General features: G+C 37.2%; 1 protein-coding gene and 2 long non-coding RNA genes across 5 annotated transcripts; 2 read left to right on the top strand and 1 right to left on the bottom strand.

Annotated features, from left to right (window-relative positions):
- Positions 1-10,806: 10,806 nt before the first annotated feature.
- On the bottom strand, positions 10,807-11,794 carry LOC114320697 (uncharacterized). Its single transcript, XR_003649987.2, has 2 exons — positions 11,324-11,794; positions 10,807-11,160 (listed from the first exon to the last, which is right to left on the bottom strand). It is a non-coding gene; the product is annotated as an uncharacterized LOC114320697 (long non-coding RNA).
- A 4,469-nt stretch (positions 11,795-16,263) lies between these two features.
- Positions 16,264-16,952, top strand: LOC114320698 (agamous-like MADS-box protein AGL29). Its single transcript, XM_028267759.2, has one exon. It carries the CDS (start codon positions 16,345-16,347, stop codon positions 16,768-16,770), a length of 426 nt encoding a protein of 141 aa, XP_028123560.2. The 5' UTR covers positions 16,264-16,344; the 3' UTR covers positions 16,771-16,952.
- Positions 16,953-17,940: 988 nt separating this feature from the next.
- On the top strand, positions 17,941-23,177 carry LOC114320699 (uncharacterized). Of its 3 annotated transcripts, XR_014346175.1 has the most exons (4): positions 17,941-20,695; positions 21,134-21,741; positions 21,929-22,041; positions 22,835-23,177. It is a non-coding gene; the product is annotated as an uncharacterized LOC114320699 (long non-coding RNA). The 3 variants fall into 3 exon arrangements; XR_003649989.2 differs by lacking the exon at positions 21,134-21,741 and having other exon boundaries at positions 19,808-20,695; XR_003649990.2 differs by lacking the exon at positions 17,941-20,695 and having other exon boundaries at positions 20,790-21,741.
- Positions 23,178-26,120: the final 2,943 nt, after the last annotated feature.

Here is a 26,120-nt window from a genome sequence, read left to right as displayed (position 1 = left end):
TTGATGAACCGGATTTTCCGGGAGTTCTTAGACCTATTTGTGGTCGTCTTCGTGGACGACATTCTTATCTATTCGCTTTCTGAGGAGGAGCACGAGGCACACTTGAGAGTGGTGCTTGAGTTACTTAGAGTCCATAGGCTGTATGCCAAGTTTGGGAAGTGTGAGTTCTGGCTGAGGGAAGTCAAATTCTTAGGCCACGTGGTATCCGGGGAAGGGGTGTCTGTTGATACATCCAAGGTTGAGGCAGTGCAAGATTGGGCACAGCCTAAGAATGTGTTTGAGATCCGCAGTTTTCTAGGATTAGCTGGGTATTACCGTCGGTTTGTGAAAGATTTCTCCAGGTTAGCGTCACCGTTGACTAGGCTGACTCGGAAGGGAGTCAAGTTTGTGTGGAGTGAGACTTGTGAAAAGTCGTTCCAAGAGCTGAAAGTTAGATTGACCACCGCTCCGGTGTTGATTATTCCGGAGAGAGGGTTGGGTTATGCGGTTTATTGTGATGCCTCACGAGAGGGTTTGGGTTGTGTGTTGATGCAAGAGGGGAAAGTTGTAGCTTATGGCTCACGTCAGTTGAAAATACACGAGAAGAATTATCCCACACACGACCTAGAGTTAGCAGCAGTGATCTTTGCCTTGAAAATCTGGAGGCACTACCTTTATGGTGAGAAGTTCGAGGTATTCTCGGATCATAAGAGTTTGAAGTATCTGTTTACACAGAGAGACTTGAATTTGAGGCAGAGGAGATGGATGGAGTTTATCGAGGATTATGATTTTGAGTTGCATTATCATCCGGGAAAGGCCAATGTTGTGGCCGATGCCCTTAGTAGGAAAACCATTAGTGATGTAGCTTGTATAGCCATCCGGGAATGGGAGATGTTGGGAGCACTTGGCGAGTTTGATTTGCTACTGGGCGAATCTGTCGAGGCTGCGGCCTTGTTTTCTGTTGTTGCGCAGCCTACACTTGTGATTAGAGTGTTAGAGGCACAGAGAGGTGACCTTGAGGTAGAATCCCTCCGAGAGAAGATCTCCAGTGGGAAAGTTGAGAAGGGTTTGACGGTGTATCCCGACCTGAGTGTGAGATACCGAAACCGTTTGTTTGTACCGGAGTCTTGCCGAGAGGAAGTACTCCGAGAGTTTCACCATTCGCGCCTTGCGGTGCATCCGGGAGGTACTAAGATGTATCAGGATTTGGGTCGCCAGTTTTGGTGGCGGGGTATGAAGAGAGATGTGGCTGTTTTCGTATCGAAATGCCTTACTTGCCAGCAAGTGAAGGCCGAGCATCAGAGGCCAGCAGGTTTGTTGCAACCCTTGCCTATTGCCGAGTGGAAGTGGGAGCATGTCACTATGGACTTCGTTGTGGGTCTTCCGAGGACTCAGCGGGGTAGTGATGCTATTTGGGTGGTTGTAGACCGGTTGACTAAGTCGGCGCACTTTATTCCTATGCGCGTGAGAGATTCGGTAGATCATCTTGCCGACCTGTATATTCGGGACGTAGTGAGATTGCACGGGGTCCCAGTGACGATCGTCTCAGATAGAGATCCTCGTTTTACTGCTAGGTTGTGGCAGAGTTTGCAGAGTGCCTTGGGCACTAAGTTGACCTTTAGTACGGCTTATCATCCTCAGACTGACGGGCAGTCCGAGCGTACTATTCAGATCCTCGAGGATATGCTTCGGGGTTGTGTCCTGGACTTCAGTGGGACGTGGGAGAGGCACTTGCCATTGGTAGAGTTTGCCTACAACAACAGTTTTCAGTCTAGCATCGGTATGGCACCGTTTGAGGCCTTGTATGGCCGACCGTGTAGGTCTCCAGTGTGTTGGGCCGAGGTGGGTGATGCACCTTTGTTGGGTCCAGAGTTAGTTACGGAGACGACGGAGAAAGTTGAGCTTATCCGTAAGAGGCTTGTTACAGCCCAGAGTCGACAAAAGAGTTATGCCGACCGTAGGAGGAGGCCTTTGGCGTTTGAGGTAGGTGATCATGTCTTTCTGAAGATATCACCTAGACGAGGCCTGATGAGGTTTGGGAAGAGTGGGAAGTTATCCCCTCGGTTTATTGGTCCTTTTGAGATCCTTGAGAGGATTGGTGAGGTTGCTTATCGATTAGCCTTACCACCGCAGTTGTCCGGAGTGCATGACGTGTTTCATGTGAGTATGCTTCGGAAGTATGAGCCTGATCCATCACATGTGTTGGATTGGACTGATTTAGAGGTTGATGAGGATGCCTCGTATGAGGAGAGACCGGTACGGGTCTTGGATAGGCGGGATCAGGTCCTGCGTGGCAAGACCATTCCTTTGGTGAAAGTCTTGTGGAAACATCACGGAGTGGAGGAAGCCACTTGGGAACGTGAGTCGGGAGTCCGTGAGAAATATCCGGACTTGTTTGTTGATATGTAATTTTGTATTTAAATTTTACTTTTTGTTGAACTTAAGAGCTTTTATATATGTCTTAAGTTGTGAAACATTGAAAATGTTTTGATTATTGGAAGTATGTTTGGAACTTGCCTCATATGGAAGTTGAATGTGACACTATATGTGTTGAATATGTTGTTGAAATTGGAAAGATAGTGCATAATGTTAATGCATGTTGAAAATACATATGTTGTTTACATATTGTGATATGTCTCTTGTTAAAGGGATGGGATGACCGGTAATGGGTCGAATTGTTGAATGTTAAATTGTAACATTGTCTAAAATGAAGGAAAACTTGTTTTAAAAACTTGTGCTTAATTTCGGGGGCGAAATTCTTTAAGGGGGGGAGGTTATAGCGATCCCGGGTTTACCCTTGTTATACCGTGATCCGGACATGTGTCCGTGGATGTTGGTAGTTGTTTATTATTTTGTTTACATCCTTTTACTTCGTATTTGAGTTATAGGATGTGTTGGGCGGTTTTGTTTCAGGTTGGTTGAGTTTAGAAACCAAAACTAGTTGCCCAGATTTTTGGCCTGTACGCTCAAGCGGAGGTATTGGCGCTCGAGCGGGTAATACACCCATTCAGTATTTTCCTGTGCAGCGTTGTACGCTCGAGCGTGGTATTGGCCGCTCGAGCGGGGTTGTCTGAGTGCCGCTCGAGCGTATGGTTGGGAGCTCGAGCGGAGGCCTGGTTCTGCAAAAGTGCTGGGCGAGTGCATTCTGCGCTCGAGCGGGAGGTTGGCCGCTCGAGCAGAATTCTGTGAGTGGCCGCTCGAGCGGGGTGTTTTACGCTCGAGCGGAGACCTGGGTTAAAGTCCCGAAATTGTGACTTTTCAAATCACTTTTTCACTTTCTCTTCTCTCTCTTACTTTTCCAAAATCACCATTGTTGAGCCTCTCACTCTAGACTCTACCTTCTCTCTAGGTTTTGATCTAGTAGGAGTGATTTACTCACCTTTGGCCTTTACAAAAAAGTTGTTGATCGTCGAGGGCTTCATTTTAATCTGAAAATCTCGGGTTTTGGAGCACGTTGGGTTTTGTCGTCTTCTCCTTTGGGACTCCGAATTTGAGGTAGGGATAACCTACTCCTCTCTATGGGTTTTGTCTTTAAATTTTGGTATTTTGAGATGTTGGGCTTGGTTTGGTAATTTTGTGAAAGTTTGGGACTTTTGTGTAATTTTACAAAAGTTGGGGTTTTATTCATAATAAACCTAGATGCATGTTTGGCATAGAAAAATGGAATGATTGTTGAATCATTGATGAAAATGGGACCTAAGGGTTGAAATGGTAATTATGGAAAATGGCCTAATTACATTGTATAATTAATTGGGATAATTAATTGGTGAGAAATGAGGAAATGAAATGTTGATTGAATATCCATTTGTGCATTTATTTTCTGTTTGAGAAATAATTGCTTTGGGCTATCGGTGGAGGATAGTCGAGATTGTTGTAGACAATGCATGATGATTAGATAAACGGAAACTAATCAATGGAATGTGTCATGGAACTTGACGGTTGATAGAATACATTAATTGTGTGTATTGTGTGATGGTATATAGAACCAATGTGTTTATATACGTTATGTGTAGAGGAGGAGATAGGGGATGTACTCCGCGGTTTAGGGGAAGATAGGGGATGTACCTCTAAACCGGATAGGTATTGGGAGGAGATAGGGGATGAACTCCGTAGACACAGCTCATATGCTTGTCTAGAGAAGTGAAGATAGAGCTCATATGCTTATCTTTGTGAAGTGTGGATACAGCTTGTATGCTTATCTGTGGATATTGTTGATATACATATCTGTTGTAGAATGTGGATACAGCTTATATGCTTATCTGAGGATATTGTTGTTATACATATCTGTTGAGAATGTGGATATAGTTTTTATGCTTATCTGAATGTGAGATATAGTTTTTATACATATCTGTGGAAATGATGATAGAGCTAGCATGCTTATCTGTTGTTAAAGGGAAAATGAAAAGTAATTGGGACTTGTAAGTCGTTGACATAAATAAGTTATTTATGTGATTGTATCAGTGTTGACCAACTATCAATTGCTAATGTTTTAGTCATTGTCCATGGTTGGTTTAGTGTATTTCTACTGGGCTGTGGCTCACCCTATATGGGAATATCATTTTCAGGTGCAGGAAACATGCCACCTCCAAGGACATAGCTTGGGAGGCTAGAGGTGGACATAGTGTAGTTGTTTTACTTTTGATGTATTACATGTAACTTCAAGCCAAGGGCTTAATGTGTAAACGAGTTAGTACTCTTTTGTTGAAACCAAGTGTTAACTTGGAAAGCTGTAAGCCCGTAGGGCATTTTGTTTTGATGTTAACATGTAATACTTATGTAATGAAACTCAATGAAATAAAGGAATATGGTTGATTTATATGTAAATGCATGTCTTATCTGATGGGTTTAATGTTACTATTTTGAGGGCGTTACAAGGCCAATCCCTGGCTTTAATCCCGTAACCTGAACTCTTCCCCAATCTTCTTTCAGAATGGTTGCTTTCTACTCTGTAGTAGTTAGGTGGTCTAGACTCATACAAGGACCTCTTGCCTTTAGCATGCATTCTGTCCACTGCAGGTTCAACCATTGATGGTCGCTGCCTATCACTACCCGGATACGGCCTTTTGTTGTAAGCATTGGTTGGCTTAGAATGTCTTTGAACATCTCTGTAGTATTGCTTTCCATCAATTGGAAGTCCCCTCAACCATTTATGACTCAGTCTGCACCTGGGACACATCCTCTGCATTACAGCTGCTTCCAAGGAATTGTCATCTAGTGCTTCTTCGTCAGATTGCTCCTTCTGATGTGAGAAACCTTGTCCAATAGCTGGTGGGTTTCTAGTCTCCTTCTTAGCAGTTGTCTGGTTGGCAGTATACATTTGCACGTTGACCTCTTCCAACTCCTGCAGAGATAGATTCTGGAAGTTTGGTACAACCACATTAACTGTGCCTTCTCCAACTTCTGGAAACGGGTTACTATCAATCCCCATGATCTTTTCTGTTTTGGTTGGGAATTTCAAACTTCCTTTCCGAATCTGCTCTTGGATCCTGTCTTGAAAAACAATGCAGTTTTTAGTCGAGTGAGACCAAGAGTTATGCCATTTACAATATATTTTTCCTTTAAGTTCATCTGGAGATGGCAATTTTACTCCCTTTGGTAACTTAAGGAAATTTGCTGCAAGCAGATGGTCAAAAATGTCATCTGCTTTTGCCAGATCGAAAGAATACTTTCTGTAGAAATCTTTCTTTTTAAACTGCTGGTCGATGGTGGTGTCTTTATGAATCAATGCTTCACAAATTACAGGTTCTTTGCCCACAATCTCTGCTGCATCGATTTCATAATTGGGATCTCTATAATATGTCTTATACGAGGCATTATTTCGATCTTGTTCTTCTTCTAATAATGCTTCATATCTAGACACCTTATAGGTTAATTCGACCAAATCCCTGAACTCAGTTGAATCAAACTTCTTTCGAAGCCTGAACTCTAAACCGTTTTGAGCCAATCTTACAAACTCTGGCTCTGGGAGAATGACTCTACATTTATTCCGAGCCCTTTTAAATCTGGCAATAAACTGAGTAGCCTTTTCCTCAGGCCTTTGACTCAATCTAGCCAAGTCTGCCATGGAAACTTCTGGCTCTGATTGGAAGAATTGGGCATGGAATGCCTCTTCCATCTGTTGCCAATTTTGAATGGACCCAGGTGTAAGGTTGATGTACCATACGAATGCTCCTCCAGTCAGAGAATTTGGAAATAATCTCAGTTTCATATAATCATGATTAATGAATTCACCGCATTGAGCAACAAATCTAGCAATATGCTCTACAGTTGACTGATTTCCAGTTCCATAAAATAGAGTAAAATCTGGTATTCTGAATCCTCTTGGGTATTCATGTACCCTATCTACCCATTCTGGGTATGGTTTTCTGTATATAGGAGTCTGGACCCCCCGAGCCATTGGTCCACATATCTCCCTAACAATATCAGCAATCTGGTCTCTAGGAACCAAATTTTGTGCTTGCTGAACCACTATTGGAGGGACAAACACAGGGTTTGGTGGGCAAACTTGTGCCTGTTGTCCTCTTGGTCCATAAGGTTGCATATTTGGGACTGGGTGCCCCTGTGGTGCAGGTTGCTGTTGGGGGTGTGGGTAACCCCTTTGAGCCTGTCCTGTGAAAGGACCTGCAAAAGGTGTTAGAACAGATGTTGTATCCCTTCCATTTGTGGGAAAACCTTCCAACCCCCCGGGTATGAATTCGAATAAAGGATTATTATACCCCCTAGTACCAGGTATGGCTTCGAACATGGGATTTGTAACCGTTCTTATGCCAGTTTCTTGTATTTGGCCAGGTCCACCAATTTGTGTGGCTTCATTGTTGAGTACTGAGGCATTTTGGCCCGCTACAGGCCTCGAAACAGGTTCATACCAAGACTGAGGTGATGGTCTTTCAAAGTTTTGGGTACTAGTTTGACCATTAGAATGTCCATTAACTTGCATAGGCTGTTTATCTCTAGCCAATCTTTGCTGAGGGACATTTAAAACCTCCTCCGTGTGTCTTGTGTTTGTTAGTTGGTGATTATTCATTCGATCCAAGAAGGATGTTGCCCATTTTTCCATTGTGTTCATTAGTTGTTGTCCCATAGCATCTACTAAGCCATCCCATGGATTTGTTGGCTGAGTAGATGGAATGGTGGATGGTCCAATTCCTTGGTTTCGTCCAATACTACGAGCATATGGTTCTTGTCCAGAAGTACTGGTCTGTTCGACCAAAGGTTCTGATAACATGGGAGTTTCCACAGGATGTGTTACCACATTATCCTCTGGATTAGGTATTTCTACCTCTCCTTCTACGCCTTCCTCCAAGCGTTCATTTTCTCCTGTCGTCTTCGTCTAGCCATATTTAAATAGTCCCACTGGGCGTGCCAAAAATATATGTTGGCTTTTTGGCTTTTCGAAGGGTATTTTTGTAAATGTGAGCGTGCCAGCAAGGATCAATCAGTCCTTACAGAAATTGTGATTGCCAACCAATTACCAGACGATTGTGTTTTAGTTCTTTCAACCTCAATGAAGAGGACTTTTACTGGTGGCTTGACTTAGGAGAAATTAAGAGAAATAACAATTAATATGAAGAATAATGGAAGTATTTCATAAAAATGAAAAACTTACAATAGTTCAAACTCAGCCTCGAAGAGGTTTACAGCAACAGTCCACTTGAATCTACTTGAGACTACTCCTATGAATTGAAGTGCAGTGCAGATATGTAAAGTGCAGGTATTGAAAGTACAGGAATGTAAAACTGGAAAGTAAAATATGAAATAAAGACTGGTGTGTATGATCTAAGTTCTGTCCCTTTTCCTGGGGGTTTCTCTGCTATTTATACTTGTCAAAGATGACCTTCGAACTGCTCTTCGAACCGTCGAACTGCTCCTCCATGATCGCTGATCATGTTGCCTTAGAAGTAGCTCCATTATGCCACCATTTGCAGTTAGGCTTCCCTCCTGTATTTGAATTTAAATATGAGTAACCGTTGAAGCCACGTCACCTTGCGTTTCTTTACTGATCCAATGTTGCTCAGACCATGTGAGAACCAATTATCATCACCACGTGTACGATCAGGATTGGAGACTTAAATTATTTTCCAATAATACCCTTGTTCTGCCACGTGTCGGATTGTAACTGGCTTTTACAAAATATATAGCTAACAATTATCCACCACTTGGTTGCCAAATGCATCCAGAGCTACCTAAGTTCCTCCTGCACGCAAAGTATCTTTTCTCCAAGCCCATCCGTAATATGATGAATATAGCAAATATGCAGTCCAAGGAAATATAATGTGCTAGAAAAAGAGGTTGGGTGGTTGATATTTTCTTCATTAAGATGATGCTCCATGCCATTACCTCTGCCCTCCGGTTCCCCTACACTAGTACCCTTCCCATAACATAAGGAAAGCAAGGATTGAATAATCTGCAGGGCATCCCTTGGGTCTGGTTGTGCATGCTGGAAAGTGACTTAGTTTCTTTGTAGCCAAATGACCCATAGCACACATATGGATTGTAATATCGCATTATCATCCGGAGCATTGCCTATCCATTCTGAACCACTTCTTAAAGGACAATGAGGATCCACTGCTAAAATCCAACCCAAGAATAGACCCACGCCAAATCATTTGGGAAATTGGGCAGGAAAAACAGAGATGTTCAACCATTTCCTCTTGTAGTTTGTATCTCTCACAAATTACATCCATATGAAAGCCTCGTCTGCTCGAAAGTCTTTTAAATGAAAAGAACCCACTTTGGTGGGAAAGATGAGTGCCACATTTTTTTCCAAACTTCGGAGTCCATATTCACCATTCTAACTCCCAGTCTAAGTTGAGGGTTATGAGCAAGAGAAGACAAAGTATGTGCCCAAACATATTTATCAGATACAGTATGTTTTGATATATGGATGGCAAGTACATGACTCACTACCTCTGGAGGGAAAAAAGTCATAATTAGTGTCTCTCCATGTGTGAGCTTGAGGATCTAAGAGATGGGTAACCTTAAAATTTTGGAAAAAAACAACCTATTTGTCAGCTACATAACCCACCACCCACATTAGTCCCTTTTTAATCAACTCCCTTCCCGACATTATACTCCGCCAACCCCATTAACACCCTGGGCTAATGTTTACTTCCAAGAAATTCTTATTGAGACAATATTTCACCAGGAACAACTTTGAGAAAAGGGGCTGCTTATCAACCAATAACCTCCAAGCATTTTTTGCCAACAAAGCTTGGTTGAGATCCCTAAAACCCTACACACCAACAGATTTAGGTAAGCAAATGTGTCCCCAGCTCTTCCAGTACAAGCCTTTAAAATTACCATTCTGCAACAAAAATCTGCTCACTACAGGCCTAATTTGTTTGATAAAATAGGTTGGCACACGAAAGACAGAGAGGAGATATAAAGGGATAGCAAGAAGAGTATGCTTAACCAACACACATCAACCTGCAAAGGAAAGCATTGCAGATTTCCAGCCTTGTAATCTATTCTTAATTCTTTGTAGAGTAGAAGTAAACAGATTTCCTTTCCTCAAGGTCCTATCCATCATTGCTCCTAGGTAGATACCAGGTTTCTCTATCATTTTAATATTCAAGAGACCCACTAGGAAGCTCTTATGTGATGGTAACATATTAGGACTCACAAACATCTCTGACTTTTTGAAATTAATTTGAAGCCCAGATTGATCACAAAAAGCTGAAAGGAACCAATTAAGCAACATATCTCTTCTTACTGAAATGGAAGAAATAAAAAAACAATCATCAGCAAATAATAGATGAGAAATAAATGGCGCTGGCTGACAGATGGAAATACCCTTACACACCCCTTCCGATGCCGAGTGTTCCATTCCGGAAGAAAAAGCTTGGGTGATTACGAGGAAAAGATAGGGCGAAAGAGGATCCCCTTGGCGGAGACAAGATGGTTTAAACCAATCAGAATGAAAATTATTCACCAAAATCGAGAATGAAACAGTTGAGACACACTGCATAATAAAAGAGATCCACCTCTGACTGAACCCCATTGTTCTAAGTACTTGCTCCAAAAAATCCCATCTGACTTGATCATTGGCTCTATAATTTCAAGGGTGTATAACTATTTTTCCTCCTCTTCTTTTCCCGGATAAATTCAATTAATTCATGAGCTAAAAAAATATTTATCCGAAATTGATCTACCTAGGACAAAGTGACCGGTGAAATATTTTATATATACATGTATTTGTGAACGTTCATTTTACATTTGTGCTTAAGGCCATAATATAAAGTAATTGTCCTTGTAGCCGTAATGAGTTGCAATGTAGACCGAGTATATTGTTTAGATCGATCTTAGGAGATTGTGGTAATGTGATGAATGGTTGAGATTTCTTTGAATGCAAATGAAAAGTTCTGAAAGGTAAGAACTGGTCTTTGCTTCTTATTATGTTAAAGAAGATGTTTTGGAAAATTGTACCTATATAAGTATATTTTGAAGTATGAAATGTCACATTACCTATATGTATATATATGGAGTATTCATAATCATAGTTATTTATATGTTACTATTGTTTAGGATTATTGAAATTCCTATTGGACCTTTGTATTCATCCCCTATTTCTAATCATTTTTTAGGTATGGAATGAATGGTAGCTCAAGTGGTAGCTCGAGACTTGAAGCCTATTAATTGTTGGCCATGGGGGCATTTTAAATGCAAGTGAAATGGCAATGTGCTGTAAAAAGGGTTAATCCATTTTATATATTTCGTTATTTTGTAATTGATGACTTCAAGCCTATGGACGTGGACATGTACACGAGAGAGAACATTGTAATTTATTCCTTTCTAAATATCTTTGATGTTTATTATTTTTGAAATGGATTGATTTAAAAGGAAAAGGGTAATATTATCTGAGTAATAAAAGTTGGGGTGTTACATGATGAAAAGAAAAATATGATGTTTGTCTACAAATAAATAAAGCAAGTAAAATAGCGGGATAGAAAGAAGCGGGGGTGGGGAATTATTACATCACCGAATAATTACATATCGAGATAAGGGAAGAGAGGAAAAAAATATTACAATAAAATAAAACCTCACAAATCTCTCAAATTAAGAGAAAAACAAAAACTTCATGTGCCTCGAAGACCACTAGAAATCGTTATGCTCATCATCAGAAGACTACTTTGTTCTGTCTCAGAAGAAGTTGGCCAGCCGGCCAATTAGGCCTAGCAAAATCTGTTTTGTCACAATACCAAAACAGAACAAACAAGTGATATGTAGGTGGCTCAACTAACCACTTCTAGTTAGATTACAACAGGTTTATAAGATGAAATTTGAAGCAAGAAAACTAAGTATAAAATAAAAAAATGCAAGAAAATGAAAGAGTTTGAAAATTCACCTTCCAAGAAAAGGATGAACTTTTTGATTTCCAAACTCTCTTTTGATCACCCTCAAGTGTATGAAATGTGCTCTCAATCCTCAACTCAAAAACTTGGAATTTTAGCTATAATGGTGTTTTGGGATTGTTTAACAACATGTATGGTGGAAAATGGTTAACTCACTGATTTTTCTCAAACTTGGCAAATATTACTCTTTCTTTGATCAAAGGCCTAGAATTTGATTATAATGAGTTTGTGGATGGTTTTGGTAATGAAATATGAGCTATAACAGTGTACAGCTACAAAAATAAAAGTTTCAGCCTACTCTTAATTCAAGCAAGACTTCTCATTTTATCAATCTCTCTCCCCTCTCCAACAATTAGATGTTCTTGTATAGGCAATGCAAGTGGAGGAGAAGGTGGAAGACAAGGTGGAGGACAAGATGCAAGACAATGGTTAATGGAAAATAAAGAGAAATGATTGATGCTTGCTTTAACCCTATCTTTTTTGAAGAGGCAAGTCCTTTATGCAATGGAGGCTGAATGTATATGCATTTCATGCATGAATGGATCAAAAAATAGAATAGTGGGATGTCCCACATGCATTAAATAAGAATTCTGCTGAAAATGCCATGTTTTTGGACAAATTAGCCGGTCGGCCAAAATATTGGCCTTGGCCTGACTATTTTGCACGAAATAGGATTTTTCAACAGAATTATCATCATTTCCTTTTATTTCTACATTGTTCTTTGCTCAATTATCATCAGAATTATCATCATTTCCTTTTATGAAAATGCTCGGAACAAAGCGAGAAAAGAAAGTTTCGAAAGAGAATTTTGAACGGGTCTTAAACACTTGGCCAAAACAAACTTAGGGTTGGGAATAAAGCTCGAATTCCATTTTTCTTATTGAGGATGTTTTGAGAAACACATTCTTGTTTTCATCATTGGGTAGTCAAAAGAAAGCACCCAAGTCTTACGGCCAATCTAAATGAGGTGTCTACAACCACGCACACCCAGTTGCTGTTGCGAACTTACAGACAACATTGATATGTACAGAGTAATTTTTTATGTACTTGAACTGAAACCCGTATTTGACGGCATACTTACAAAGTATTGTTTGGAATTCATGTGCACCGCCCCCAAAAGATTGATCAACATGTGTAATACCGAATGCCCAACCAACAGACAAAAATGTCTTCGATTTATGAGGACAATATGATGACAACAAATCTGTTCGATCTTCCATATTGAACATCTGCCCATCCATGGTGTCACAAACCCTATCATCGGGGGAACCCGTCGCACCACATTCAGCACCCGACCCATACCTCTGTGTTTGAATTAGCGCATCAATATGATCAAGACCAAATAACTTTGCAAAGGACAACATGTTTTGAACGTCGTCGTTACAATCAACCTTAAATTCATCATATCCAAGAATGGTGAACAAGAAATAAACCAATCTCGACTCCAAGCCACCAAACTTGTCACAAACACTTTCAACCAACTGTGCAAATGTGAATGTTTGATGAAGACGAAACACGGCATTTGTCTGTCCGAACGTACATAATAGTAGCACTGCAAACTCCATACCTGCCAATAAATAATAATAATAAAAAAAACCATTACATGTACAGATTTATGGACATATGAATGTGCATGGTCAGCCTATGTGGAATCAATCGATGGAATGCCACTTATTCATTACACAGTTGCAACATCACATATATCGCAATGTTGAATTTCCACGAAATTAACACAATGACAAACATAAATGCCAATATATCACCATATCAATTCTAGACCCAATTGAATTTCCACATATCTATTTATCTCTGTGTACACATTTAATGAAATATTATTTTAATGACAATTTTATCCTGAAGTAAAATGACCATAATAGACATCAAAACACACCACTAACATTGAATCAAAGTTTTTTTTGTACACATTATTTAAAAATAAAAAAATCTCAGTGCACAAAAAAAAAAACTAAACCTTAATTTCTCTATTGTTTCTTACTTCCTCCATTGTTGTTCACTTATTCTATTGACCATTGTTTGCTACACACTCTATAGCCATCTATTGCTTGCAAAGCAATACTCTCATATTACTTTACTGTCTAAGTTTATACTCCGTTGATGATATCATTTTGTCATTAGAATCCACCATAATTCTTGATTTTTGTGATGTACAGAGTTACAAATCAATGGAAATTCAAATTCAAATAACAATATGCCTGGTTACAACAAAAGCAGTACTGAAAATATAAGTTTTTTTGTGCAATTTTTTTTTGGGCAAATTACATATACACCCCTCGAGGTTTGGTTAAATTACAGATACCCCCCTGAGGTTTGAGAAATTACGAATTCCCCCCTAAATGCTATATTTACATAAGAAATTAGGGGGTAATTTGTTATGAAATATAAACCTCAGGGGGTAAATTGTTATGAAAATACAAACCTCAGGGGGCGGGATGTAATTTCCAAAACCTCAGGGGGGTATCTGTAATTTAACCAAACCTCGAGGGGTGTATATGTAATTTGCCCTTTTTTTTTCACGATTTTAATTCGGTAAACCAGTGCCAAAACATGTTACTTTTTTTTGGATATCAATTGCCGAAATTATTAATTCTATTCGAAAATCAAGTTCCGAATTTGGATATCGAAACTCAACTTTCAAATTTAAGAATTTATTTCGGAAACCAATTTCTGAATTATTTTTACATGTTTCGAAAATTAAAAATCGAATAAATCTTTTTCATTCACATAACCAATACCGAATAAGCAAAATAAAATTGCTTCTAGAAAAAAATGAGAGTTTATGAAAAATAAGATATAGATACAGTTGTACGTCTTCAATGGAGTTTGATACAAAACGATATTGTTTCAAGCAGTGGCAGAGCCAGGAATTTAATATAGGGGGCACACTTATTAATTATAATCTCAAAATTTTTTTCCCCAATCAATAACAATAACATAATAATAATGTTTCGAGTTAATATTAAACATTAAAAATTAATATTCATTACAAAAAGTTTTTTAATTTTAAACTTTTACAATTGACTCCGACGAGTTTTCATCTTTTGAAATCTTTCCATGATAGTATCATTGTTAATGCCATCAAAAATATCTCTCTCAATGTAGACAACCAAGTTATCATTTATCTATTCATCACCCATTCGGTTCCGCAACCGATTATTCACAATATTCATAGTTGAAAATACCCTCTCAACAGTAGTAGTTGCAACAGGTAAAATTAATGCTAAAGTCAAGAGCAAATACACCAATGGATATACTTTGTCTCTTCCAATCTCCACCATTTTCCTAGCAAGATCGGCAATTCTATTCAACCTTGAGAACTCATTACTGGATAGCATATCGATAATATATATATATATATATATCAATTTAATCATTAAGTACCATGAGCTCCGCTGAAGAAAATTCTTTAGGATAAAGTTCGACAAGATGAATTAACTTGTTCTTGTCAAAACTAGAGAAAGAGTTAAATGGATTCAAGTGTGCCACACAAAGTAACAACTCAGTGTTTGACTCAGTGAAACAAACATTTAGTTTTTGAATTTGCATATCCAAACCAGTGTAGAATAATTCAACGCGATAGTGATGTAAGTCTGTAATTTCTTGAGTATTGCGCTTTTTTCTCCCCCGAGCTACAAATATACCATCTATTTGGCGAACATCAATTTCATGCTTTTATGTATATTAATATTAATAAATTTAAAATAAGAGAAAAATAAAAAAATTCAAGTTATTTTAATTTTTTATTTTTTGAAAAATAATTAATATTTTAAGATAATAAAAAATAAAATAAGAAATTAATATTTTAAAATGCAAAGGAATAAAATTTATAATCTTCATAATTAATAACAGATCTATCAAGGGTACATATACCACTATATAGGTTTATTTTAGAAAATTAATTAAAAGTTAATTTTCTTACTTTTTAATTTTTTTTAATTATATTATTTCTCTATTTTTTTTATAAAAAATTAAAAAATTAATTTTTAACCTATTTGTGTCATAATCAGCCTACAAAGAGATACATGGCAAAATCCTATTAAATACTAATTTCTGTTTATATATATATCAAAAATGTTTGGGATCCCATTTGGAGATGACCCGACACTCCCAAAGTGATCCTGACTCTCCATGTATGTGTGGGGTCCACTCATATATGTGTGGGGTCCACTCATATATGTGTGGATTCTACATTATGAGTGGTTCAGATTTATAGAACATTGTGAGAGTGAGGCCTACTTAATCATTGCTCATATGTATATCCATTAAAAAAATGCCAGAGGCACTGGTGATTACATCCCCTGAGAGTAGCAAATTTCATCTTTAATATACACACACTCTACATAACACAAACCCAAAAAAAAAAAAAAAAAAAAAAAAAAAATTAATTGAAAAGTCAGGGAGGGCACGTGACTCCCTCGCCCCCATGTCCCTTCACCCCTGGTTTCAAGATCTACATTGATACAAGTTGATGCCAATTAATGACTTTTTCGTTATTGATTAGATTGTTGATTGAAGGAAACAGTTTGATGATATAACTGGAAATCAAAGGAGGTCGTTTGTTGTATAATTTAAAGATTCATGGAGTGCTTTGCTGAGAGGTTTCTTGTGAAAGATGTTACTATGTTTTCAAGATAGGTGGAACAAAAAATGAGTCTATACAATTGATTCTCTGCGAAACAAATAATTAAGTGGTGTGCGTATAAAGATATTAATTTAAGGTATAATTGAAATATATGAGGGACGAATTGAGAACAAAAAAAAATAAAATTAATTTTATACAGGTGTGTATTGAAAAATTACATACACAAAAATAAATAAATAAAAATGTGTGACGATAGAAATTGCCAAAATTGTGGTGACGCATGCGTATTGTTTTGGAGTTGGGGCTTATTTAAAGGGGCTCTTGTTTAAAGTTTTGTTTCAAGTGAAACTGAGAATCATAAAGAGAGAGAGGAGTCGAGTTTTGTTCTTAGAGAAAGAGTGAACTGAGGAGAAGATGGGAAGCGGAAAAAAGAAAATTGAGATTAAAAGAGTAGAGAAGGAAGGGCAGAGAATGGTTACATTCTCTAAGAGACGCCATGGTCTCTTCAACAAAGCCCGACAACTCCGATCCCTCACCGGCGCCGACATCGCTATCCTCACCTTCTCCCCCGCTGGCCGTCCCTACACTCACGGCGAACCCTCCTTCGACGCCCTTGTCGACCGTTACCTCAACACCGCCGCCGCCGGAGAGAAGGCAGAAGAGGGTTGTGAGGCTGCCGCCGCGAACCACCACCGGTTGAGTTCGTGGTTGGATGCTCTGCAATTCGATGCGAGTGATAGCATTGAAGATTTGGAAATCTTGAAGAAAGGGCTTGAAGAGATCGCAGCGAAAGTGGCTGAGAAAATTGATGACGTTTTTGTTGATTCTTTGCTCGTTTGATGATGAATTTAATTGAATTATATGATGTAATTAAGCATTTTTTTTATATTAGGTATGGCTTATAAGCTGTTTGACAAATTGACTCACTCAAATTTTGTTTAGGATTATGTATGTAATGTTAGTATGTTCCACCATTTATTATGAGAAGAGTTGAATTTGTTCATCCCATTTTATTGGAAAAACCGTTTGCGTGTTCTTCACTTTGCGTGTTCTTCACTTTTCTTGTGTGACAAGTAATTAAGAAATTAATGTTCTTCACTTGTTTGCCCTATCTCTCTCCCTTCCTCCACAGACACAGCATATATACATGTACATATCTATATATATACTCCTCTGTGTTCATTCAAATTGCTAGAGTTATAATTCAAGCCGAAAATGTTGGCACATGAATAAAACCAGACTCTCTTTACTTACAGATTCATTAGTACCAGACTATCATAAAACTTATAGGATAGATTCACAGATTTTCTGTTGTGAGTCCCTGTCGCTTCTCAAAGTTGAAGCGCCAATTTCAGACTCCTCTTCCAACTTCACTTGTCTCTCTAACCACCACCCCCAAATGCTGTGTAATGGTGTTTTGTGTTTGATAATTGGTAGCTGCAATACAAGTACTGTCTGTTAATAGTGTGTCTTCCTGTTTTTTTGTTTTCTGCCTTTCAATTTGTTTTCTTCTTTGTAAGGTTCGGAAACAAAGCTTGCAGATGTTGATCTCGCTTTAGCAGTCAAGGTGACATTTTAATCCCACCTTACATGAATGTTCAAATACCAATTATTTGCTGGTAAATCTTTAAACCTGAAGAAAATGCTTTCAAGATGCTTCCTTTTGGAAGCAAGAAGAATTATCTTTTCACTTAACATTAGTAGGAGGTGAGAAATAATTTTATATGGTTTGAAATGCTAATTTTTACTGTTCAATGCCATGAAAACTAGTATGGGGAAACTTCTCCTTATGCATTGCAATATTACTACTTTGACAGGTACCTGTACAATCCTATCGCAAAATCAGGAGAAGCTCTTTCAGCTTCAAATATGGTAACTGAGTTATTTTTTTTTTGTTTACTTGGTGTGCAGTGATAATTTGGTTGAGGAAGCTGCAGGTGGTGGATCTGCTGGAAAATCTTTTAGAGAGAGAGATAAGGAAGGATTTTCTGAATCAGAGGTAACTTATAGGATAGATTCACAGATTTTGTGACGTGAAAATGCACAATTGCACATTATTGAATAGGGTAGAAATCAGATTGTCCTTAGTGATATCCCCTCTTCATCACATAAACTGTTTGGTGCAAATTGTTTTATATATAAATATATAGGTTGATATGCTGAGTAATTATTATGCTGACGATTGTGTAATGCTCTGTACATGTTTGTTAATTTTTATTCTTTAGCTTACTGGTTTTTTACTCTGTCAATTTTCAATCTATATATATATACACACACATACATACAGATACAAATTTTTAGTATTAGCTTACTGGGTTTTTACTCTGTCAATTCTTAATCTATAATAATATTTGCACTAGAATGTCTTCTTTTTAATCATAGAGAATTGATGCCTTTACTGGTCTATCTTCCTGCCATAACTTGCCATGATCGATTGATCTCATTTTCATGGCTCCAATGTATTGATGACATCTTGTGAACGTATTTATTTATTTATTTTTTAGCCCGATGTTGACAAGGTGCTCATCAAAGAAACTTGTCAATATATATATTATACAATTTTTCGTATTGATGTGAACTTTAAAACTGTGGTAATGCCAATTGATACTTCTTCATTAGGTTTGTTTGGTGCAATTATTTATGATGTATTGATGACATCTTGTGAACGTATTTATTTATTTATTTTTTAGCCCGTTGTTGACAAGGTGCTCATCAAAGAAACTTGTCAATACAAACCGAGCATTGAGTGATCAGCAAAAATGCGATTACACTTCTTGGCTTTCAATCATTGCTTAACTTGCAATGTGAGAGCTTGCCAAGGGAGTTTTAGACACAGTTAGTGCATCGATTTAATCCAAACAAGTGCTCCATCTAGCTTGGCTATGGTCAAGCCTGGGGACGAATAAACTTGATGGCACAACAATTGCTATTTCAAATGGTCACAGAATCGGGCAATAATATTAGAGGTGATATCTTTGAGAACGCCAACAATCAATGAGTACCTATTATGAACCATGTCTGGATAAGGAACAAGTTCAAGTGGTGGTTGTATTTAAGAGATTATCATGGAGTGATGGTGGTTCTGTATTGTAATAGAAGGATGTTTATATTTGTCATTTTATTACTAAACATGTTATCATGGTTAAACTTATTGTGCATGCGTAGGTTATCCAACTTAAATCTTTTGTTGAGTAACATCATGAGCAAAATTATGGATAATTAATGAATGTGAAAGAAGTTGTTATGGATCATTATTGTTGTAGTTAAGTTTGTGTGAAAATTGAGATTCATTTAGTTTGCATAATATTATGGACAGTTGTCTTTGTTTTTTTGTTTGATAACCAAGTGTTCGGGTCAGCTACGCTCACCTCGACTAATTCTGAGACTCACGCAATGCGCCCTCTCCACGTGGATCGGACAAATCTCGAGTAGTTTCAAAGTGTGAACCGCTGCCTTTTATTCAAACAAATGTAGCTTTCGTAGTATGCAACACTGGTGAATGGTGAGATTCTCAAAAAGGTTGTAAGTGGAGCTTGTGTGGACGGTGCAACTGCAACCGCTGCAGGGAGCAAATCTATACGGTATATGGTGCAAAATATGGATGTGAAAAACCATTCACATATTTACTATAACTCATGAAACTTCCAAAACACAAAATTTAGCATGTGTTTGGCCCTACGGTCATGGAAACACGTTTGAGAATGTTAAAAAGGTTGCAAGTGGAGCCTGTGTGCACAGCGCTAGTAGAATGGAACCTGTGCGTGGTGCAAATGGAGCTTGTGCATAGTGCAAAGTATATATTGTGCACGGTGCAAAATGTGGATAGTGCATGGCACAAAGTATGGACTGTGCATATAAACTGTACATTATTAGACTTTCCAAACACAAAACAGTAGTTTATAGTGAATAACAACCTATATAGTTTATATGCATCAATTAATATACTAATTAGTGTATCAATTGATAATGTGATATAATTTAAGAAATTTTTAATATTTTTAATTTGTATAATGAATGAAGTTAATAATAATGTCACAACTAACATTAATACACTACTTAGTATACTAATTAGTGTATGTAATACTACGGATAGTTTACATATCTGTAAAAAGCATGGTGCATAGTCCGCAACAAATTAGAAGGATAATAAAGTAGCTAGTGAACAACAACTCAAGAAAAAAAACATTTGATAGACTAGGGTCATGTCCTATAATTGACAATACTCAAACAACTTAATAATGTACGATGAACTAAAATTGCCCCCGTCATGTCTCATTTAAATATATGTATTGTATAAATAGTAGTAAAAAAATTATGCATTGTTCCGATCAACCGATAGGACGATTGGTTAGTCTAAATTTTCCTGCCTTGAACAGAGTTTTCAAAAGTGAACGTAGAATTAATTTTTAAAAACCATAAATAAATACAGTGTGCAAATTAAAATCTGGAATTAACGTTCCAAACTCTACCAAACAGGGCCTAAAATTACAATTGTGTTTGTTTGGGCCTAGTGTAGTTAACACCACTGTTTTGGCCGAATTCTCACTCTAGTGTCGGTCTAGGTAGGAGAAAGCCCCCAACTTCAAACCCTCACCTCTCTCAGGCTTCACCGCCATTGGAGAACCTTGAACAACTTACACTATTTTTCTCTATCAACTACTCTCACTCCAATTTGACCTTCCAAGAGGCTCTCTAGTTGGGAGGCTGTCTGCATAGTACCGTTGAAGTCCTGTAGCCCTCTCCTTCTCATAACTTAGCCTCAAAGGTATGGAACACTCTCTCTGTGCAACTAGTTGAACCTCAGTCTGGGAAACCCTAGGATGTGAATTGGTTGTTCTGTTTGTTGATTTGGTAGTTTTTTTTTTTTTTTTTTTTTTGTTGGAACAGCAACAAAACCAATTAAAAATAAAATGTGAAAACAAGAGGACAAGTAGTCCTCCTACAAGAAAACAAAACTAAAAAGCCGAAGGAATGGCAACTAAAACATAAAACAATTCACCACTAGGAGTGACAAAAAGCAGCCCAATCCCTATAAATCAAACTGATGCAAGATGCTTTGCCCTATCCCAAATAGCTTCAACCTCAGATTCCTTTCTCATTGAAAATCCTGTCATTTCTTTCCAACCAAATGGTCCAAAAAATGGCAAAGATGATGCAAGCCCACAATGTCTTGGCTTTCTTATTGCTTCCGAATCCTTTGTAGGAAACCTATAACAAATGCGTACACACATGCGGAGCAATCCACAGCTCATCACAAAGACCAAAAAGATGCTGCCATAGTGCAATAGCCACCGGGCAATGTAGGAACAAATGATCCACAGCTCATCACAAATACCTAAAAGATGCTGCCATACTTTCCAATTTTGGAATGTATTGGGAATGTTTTTACAAGTCACTAATATTCATTCTGATATCCCCACTATCTATCCTCAATTTATTCTCGATTTTTACATTTTTGTCAGAGCATCCTTGTTCCACTCCAGCCAAATGTAGTAGTCACACTGATTTCTTCTGTTCTATAATTCCTGTAGTTCACAACTCCTATCTTATTCCTTCCCCTTGATTCATCAAATTAACTTGATTTTCTTATATAGAGGATCCTGGAAACTGTCTCAACTCAGAACAGTTGCATTTCCGTTGTTTATTTATTTAAGCATCTAGTTAGTGAATTAACTAAACATTGTGGTATTGCTGTTTCGTATACAAACACCAATAGATTGTGTCTCTGCAATCTACATGGTTTTATCGCAGAGGCGTGGGCATGCCACAGCTGATGTTCCTCAACCCCGAACCCCAGCTTATATTGTCAAGGTTTGGTCTTTAATTTTTTTTCCAATAACGATTAAGCCTCTTAATATTTTATGCCTAACCCTTTGTTAGTAGTGTTACCCATTAATTCAAATCTCGTTGAAATTCGAAAGCCCATCATAGCTAAATACTCCTGTTTGAATAATCATTTTCATTTATATTGTGTTCCTTTTCTTTCTTGAAATTCCAGGCATTTTTACCTGTGATCGAATCATTTGGCTTTGAGATAGACCTGAGGTATCATACCCAAGGCTCATTCAACACCTGGCTCGTGAGTTTATGGTGAAGACAAGACGTATAAAGGTATTAATATACTCCGTCATCCTCCTGCTATCCAAGTCTTAGTTTTCATAACTTGCACTTCTGATTTGAACACAAAAGAAATGTGGAAACATGAGACATGATTCTCTAATAGTAATGTGCGAAAGTGTGTTTCGCCTAAGAAGCACAGCCATGCAACACAACATAGATGCACCAATATGTTGATTTTAAAAAAATGCAGGACACGAAACGTTTGGGACATGTTAAAATTTTATAATACGTCATATATATAGATAACACTAATTATATTAAAAATTGTATATTTCATAGCTTAAATATCAAGATATCATTCACGAAACAATTATGTTATAAAGAATGCAAACCAATTATATAACGTTGTAATACACATGATGTATTTGTCTTATAAATGTTGTAAGAGTGCATGACTTGTGTTACGAAGAAATCAAAATATTGTTATTATTAAGGGATTCATCACGTAGGACGTGTTTGGAAAGTTCAAGAAGTGTTGCCAAAGTGTCTATGAAGCGTCAGATATTATGACACATTGAAGAAGTGTTGGACACATTTTTACGAGTGTCCAGACTTCCTCTGTTGAAGTATCTGTGCTTCTTGGTCTTTCGCAATATGCATCTTGAAAGATGCATGTAATTTTTAATGAATCTGGCATATAGATTTCATGAATAATGTGCAAACGAAAGTACACACATTTGACCCTCCTTAGACTTGTGGTGGGAGTCTCGTGCATTGGGACTGCCCTTCATGTGGAAACAAATAGATTTAAGACTGATGAGTTGTTTACATTGATCTTTGGCAGGGAATCAGCAAAGATGTGAGCATCAACAAGTTTTTCGATGAGGCCATGGTGGTAGAGCTATCTCAGCAGGCGACTGATCTTCATCAGCAAATGATTTAAATGGGAAGACTCTAGGCTCCAATGGAAGGAGATGTGTTTTTTTTAGTAGTCATTGGTGTACTCTTATTGAAGCTATGAATGTCTTTCTTTTAGGTTCACCAACATGACAATTTCCTCATAAATTCCTATTACTAGAGAAAGAAAAAACAGGGGAAAAAAGGTTAAGAACTTGTAGATGTTGAATTATGAAATGTTTTTTTATTATTTTTTTTATAGAAAATTGTGCTATGGTTGTCTGGTGTTTTGTTTGGGTTCTCTTGCAGTATTTTAGTGCAATATTGAAGGAATTTCCTGGCAGTGTTTTTCTGGATTGGCAAATTTTTGTTTGCCTCTCTCAAATGTTGAACAAAATTTAATTTAATTGTCCTTGTTTGGGAGTCGACTACTTTAGTTAGCTTTTTACGAAAACATGTGCAAAAAAATAAAAAGAATAATGTGATAACCTATAGTGATTTTTTTGACTTTTTGGTTAAAAATCATACTCCCCAAATGGGGCATGACCATATGACAGAGTAAATTGATGAAAAAGGCTTTGTTTGTTTTGGAACTTAGTCAAATATATTACACCAGCTGTCCCAAAATAATAGTCTCTTTTGGGGAATTTAATTTAATTTTTTGGTATATAATTATTGCACTTTAAAAATATTAATTTTTTAAAATTATCATTTGATAGTACATTTTTTTGAAAATATCAATTGTCATAATTGTATTTTTTGTGTTAATGAATTTAAAAGAATGGCAAAATAAGAAATTTATATTATTTTAGTTCTTGATTTTTGAAAATGGACTAATATTTTGAAATAATAAAAATGAAATAAGGGATTAATATTTTGAGACGAAGTAAATATATATTTGTTTTTCGGATTGTGACAAACCCATTTCAGACCTTCCATTCTTTCCTAGCATTTTGCTTGCAATTTTTTTTTATTTTTTATTTTTTTTAAATTTTTTTTAAGGAAACCTTCATATATATATATATATATAAGATTTAGGCCTATATTCCTTTCTTTCCGGCGGGCAGCCCTTCATGTGGAAACAAATAGATTTAAGACTGATGAGTTGTTTACATTGATCTTTGGCAGGGAATCAGCAAAGATGTGAGCATCAACAAGTTTTTCGATGAGGCCATGGTGGTAGAGCTATCTCAGCAGGCGACTGATCTTCATCCGCAAATGATTTAAATGGGAAGACTGTAGGCTCCAATGGAAGGAGATGTGTTTTTTTTGGTAGTCATTGGTGTACTCTTATTGAAGCTATGAATGTCTTTCTTTTAGGTTCGCCAACATGACAATTTCCTCATAAATTCCTATTACTAGAGAGAGAAAAAACAGGGGAAAAAAGGTTAAGAACTTGTAGATGTTGAATTATGAAATGTTTTTTTATTTTTTTTATAGAAAATTATGCTATGGTTATCTGGTGTTTTGTTTGGATTCTCTTGCAGTATTTTAGTGCAATATTGAAGGAATTTCCTAGCAGTGTTTTTCTGGATTGGCAAATTTTTGTTTGCCTCTCTCAAATGTTGAACAAAATTTAATTTAATTGGCCCTGTTTGGGAGTCGACTACTTTAGTTAGCTTTTTACGAAAATATGTGCAGAAAAAGAGAAAGAGTAATGTGATAACTTATAGTGATTTTTTGACTTTTTGGTTAAAAATCATACTCCCCAAATGAGGCATGACTATATGACAGTAAATTGATGAAAAAGGCTTTGTTTGTTTTGGAACTTAGTCAAATATATTACACCTGTTGTCCCAAAATAAGTCTCTTTTGGGAAACTTAAATTTTTTTTTTGGTATACAATTATTGCACTTTAAAAATATTAATTTTTTAAAATTACCATTTGATAGCATATTTTTTTGAAAATATCAATTGTCATAATTGTATTTTTTGTGTTAATGAATTTAAAAGAATAGCAAAATAAGAAATTTATATTATTTTTGTTCTTGATTTTCGAAAATGGACTAATGTTTTGGAACAATAAAAATGAAATAAAGAATTAATATTTTGAGACGAAATAAGTATATATTTGTTTTTCGGATTGTGACAAACCCATTTCAGACCTTCCATTCTTTCCTAGCATTTTGCTTGCAATTTTTTTTTTTTTTTTTTTTTAATTTTTTTTAAGGAAACCTTCATATATATATATATATATATATTTATATGTAGAATAGTAACCATGCAAACAAACACAAAACTTGCAGCCTCACCTAAGAGCGACTTTTGCCTCTCTGTGGGCTATTATAACATCCCTCCTAGGAACTTTAGTAATACATATAAAATCAAAAGCATTACAAAGCCACAAAATGTCCTTAATAATAGTTTGTCGATCCCAAGCTTCGGGTGTCCCTCATGATAGTTCATTGATGAGCACCTGTGAATCCATTAACAATTGAATAGCCTTGATTTTATGATCAACACACCATCTGATTGCATCAAAGCAGGCTTTAGCTTCTGCAGTTGCCACCGAAAAGCAAAGAAAACCGAGGCATTATCCACCACCTGGTTGCCAAATGCATCCAGAGCCACCTAAATTCCTCCTGCACGCAAAGCATCTTTTCTCCAAGCCCATCTGTAATAATATGATGAATATAGCTATCTGCAGTCCAAGGAAATATAATGTGATGGAAAAAGAGGTTGGGTGGTTTATATTTTCTTCATTAAGATGATGCCCCATGCTGTTCCCTCTGTCCTCCGGTTCCCCTACACTAGTACCCTTCCCATAATATAAGGAAAGCAAGGATTGAATCATCTGCAGGGCATCCCTTGGGTCTGGTTGTGCATGCAGGAAAGTGACTTGGTTTCTTTGTAGCCAAATGACCCGTAGCATACATATGGATTGTAATATTGCATTATCATTCAGAGCATTACCAATCCATTCAAAACCACTCCTTAAAGGACAATGAGGATCCAATGCTAAAATCCAACCCAAGAACAGACCCACGCCAAATCATTTGGGAAATTGGGCAGGAAAAACAGTGATATTCAACCTTTTCCTCTTGTAGTTTGCATCTCTCTCAAATTACATCCATATTCCTTTAAATGAAAAGAACCCACTTTGGTGGGAAAGATGAGTGCCACATTTTTTCCAAACTTCGGAGTCACACATTCACCATTCTAACTCCCAGTCTAAGTCGGGGGTTATGAGCAAGAAAAGACGAAGTATGTCCCCAAACACATTTATCAGATAC

Source organism: Camellia sinensis, chromosome 12 (genome assembly GCF_055761805.1).
Source record: "Camellia sinensis isolate YWXY chromosome 12, ASM5576180v1, whole genome shotgun sequence".
NCBI classification, from domain to species: domain Eukaryota; kingdom Viridiplantae; phylum Streptophyta; class Magnoliopsida; order Ericales; family Theaceae; genus Camellia; species Camellia sinensis.
The sequence above is the reverse complement of the archived record's forward strand: the minus strand, read 5'-3'. Positions and strand labels throughout refer to the sequence as shown.

What these genes read in the sequence shown, in the direction of transcription:
- LOC114320698 (XM_028267759.2), top strand. Translation starts at nt 16,345, where the DNA reads ATGGGAAGCGGAAAAAAGAAAATTGAGATTAAAAGAGTAGAGAAGGAA.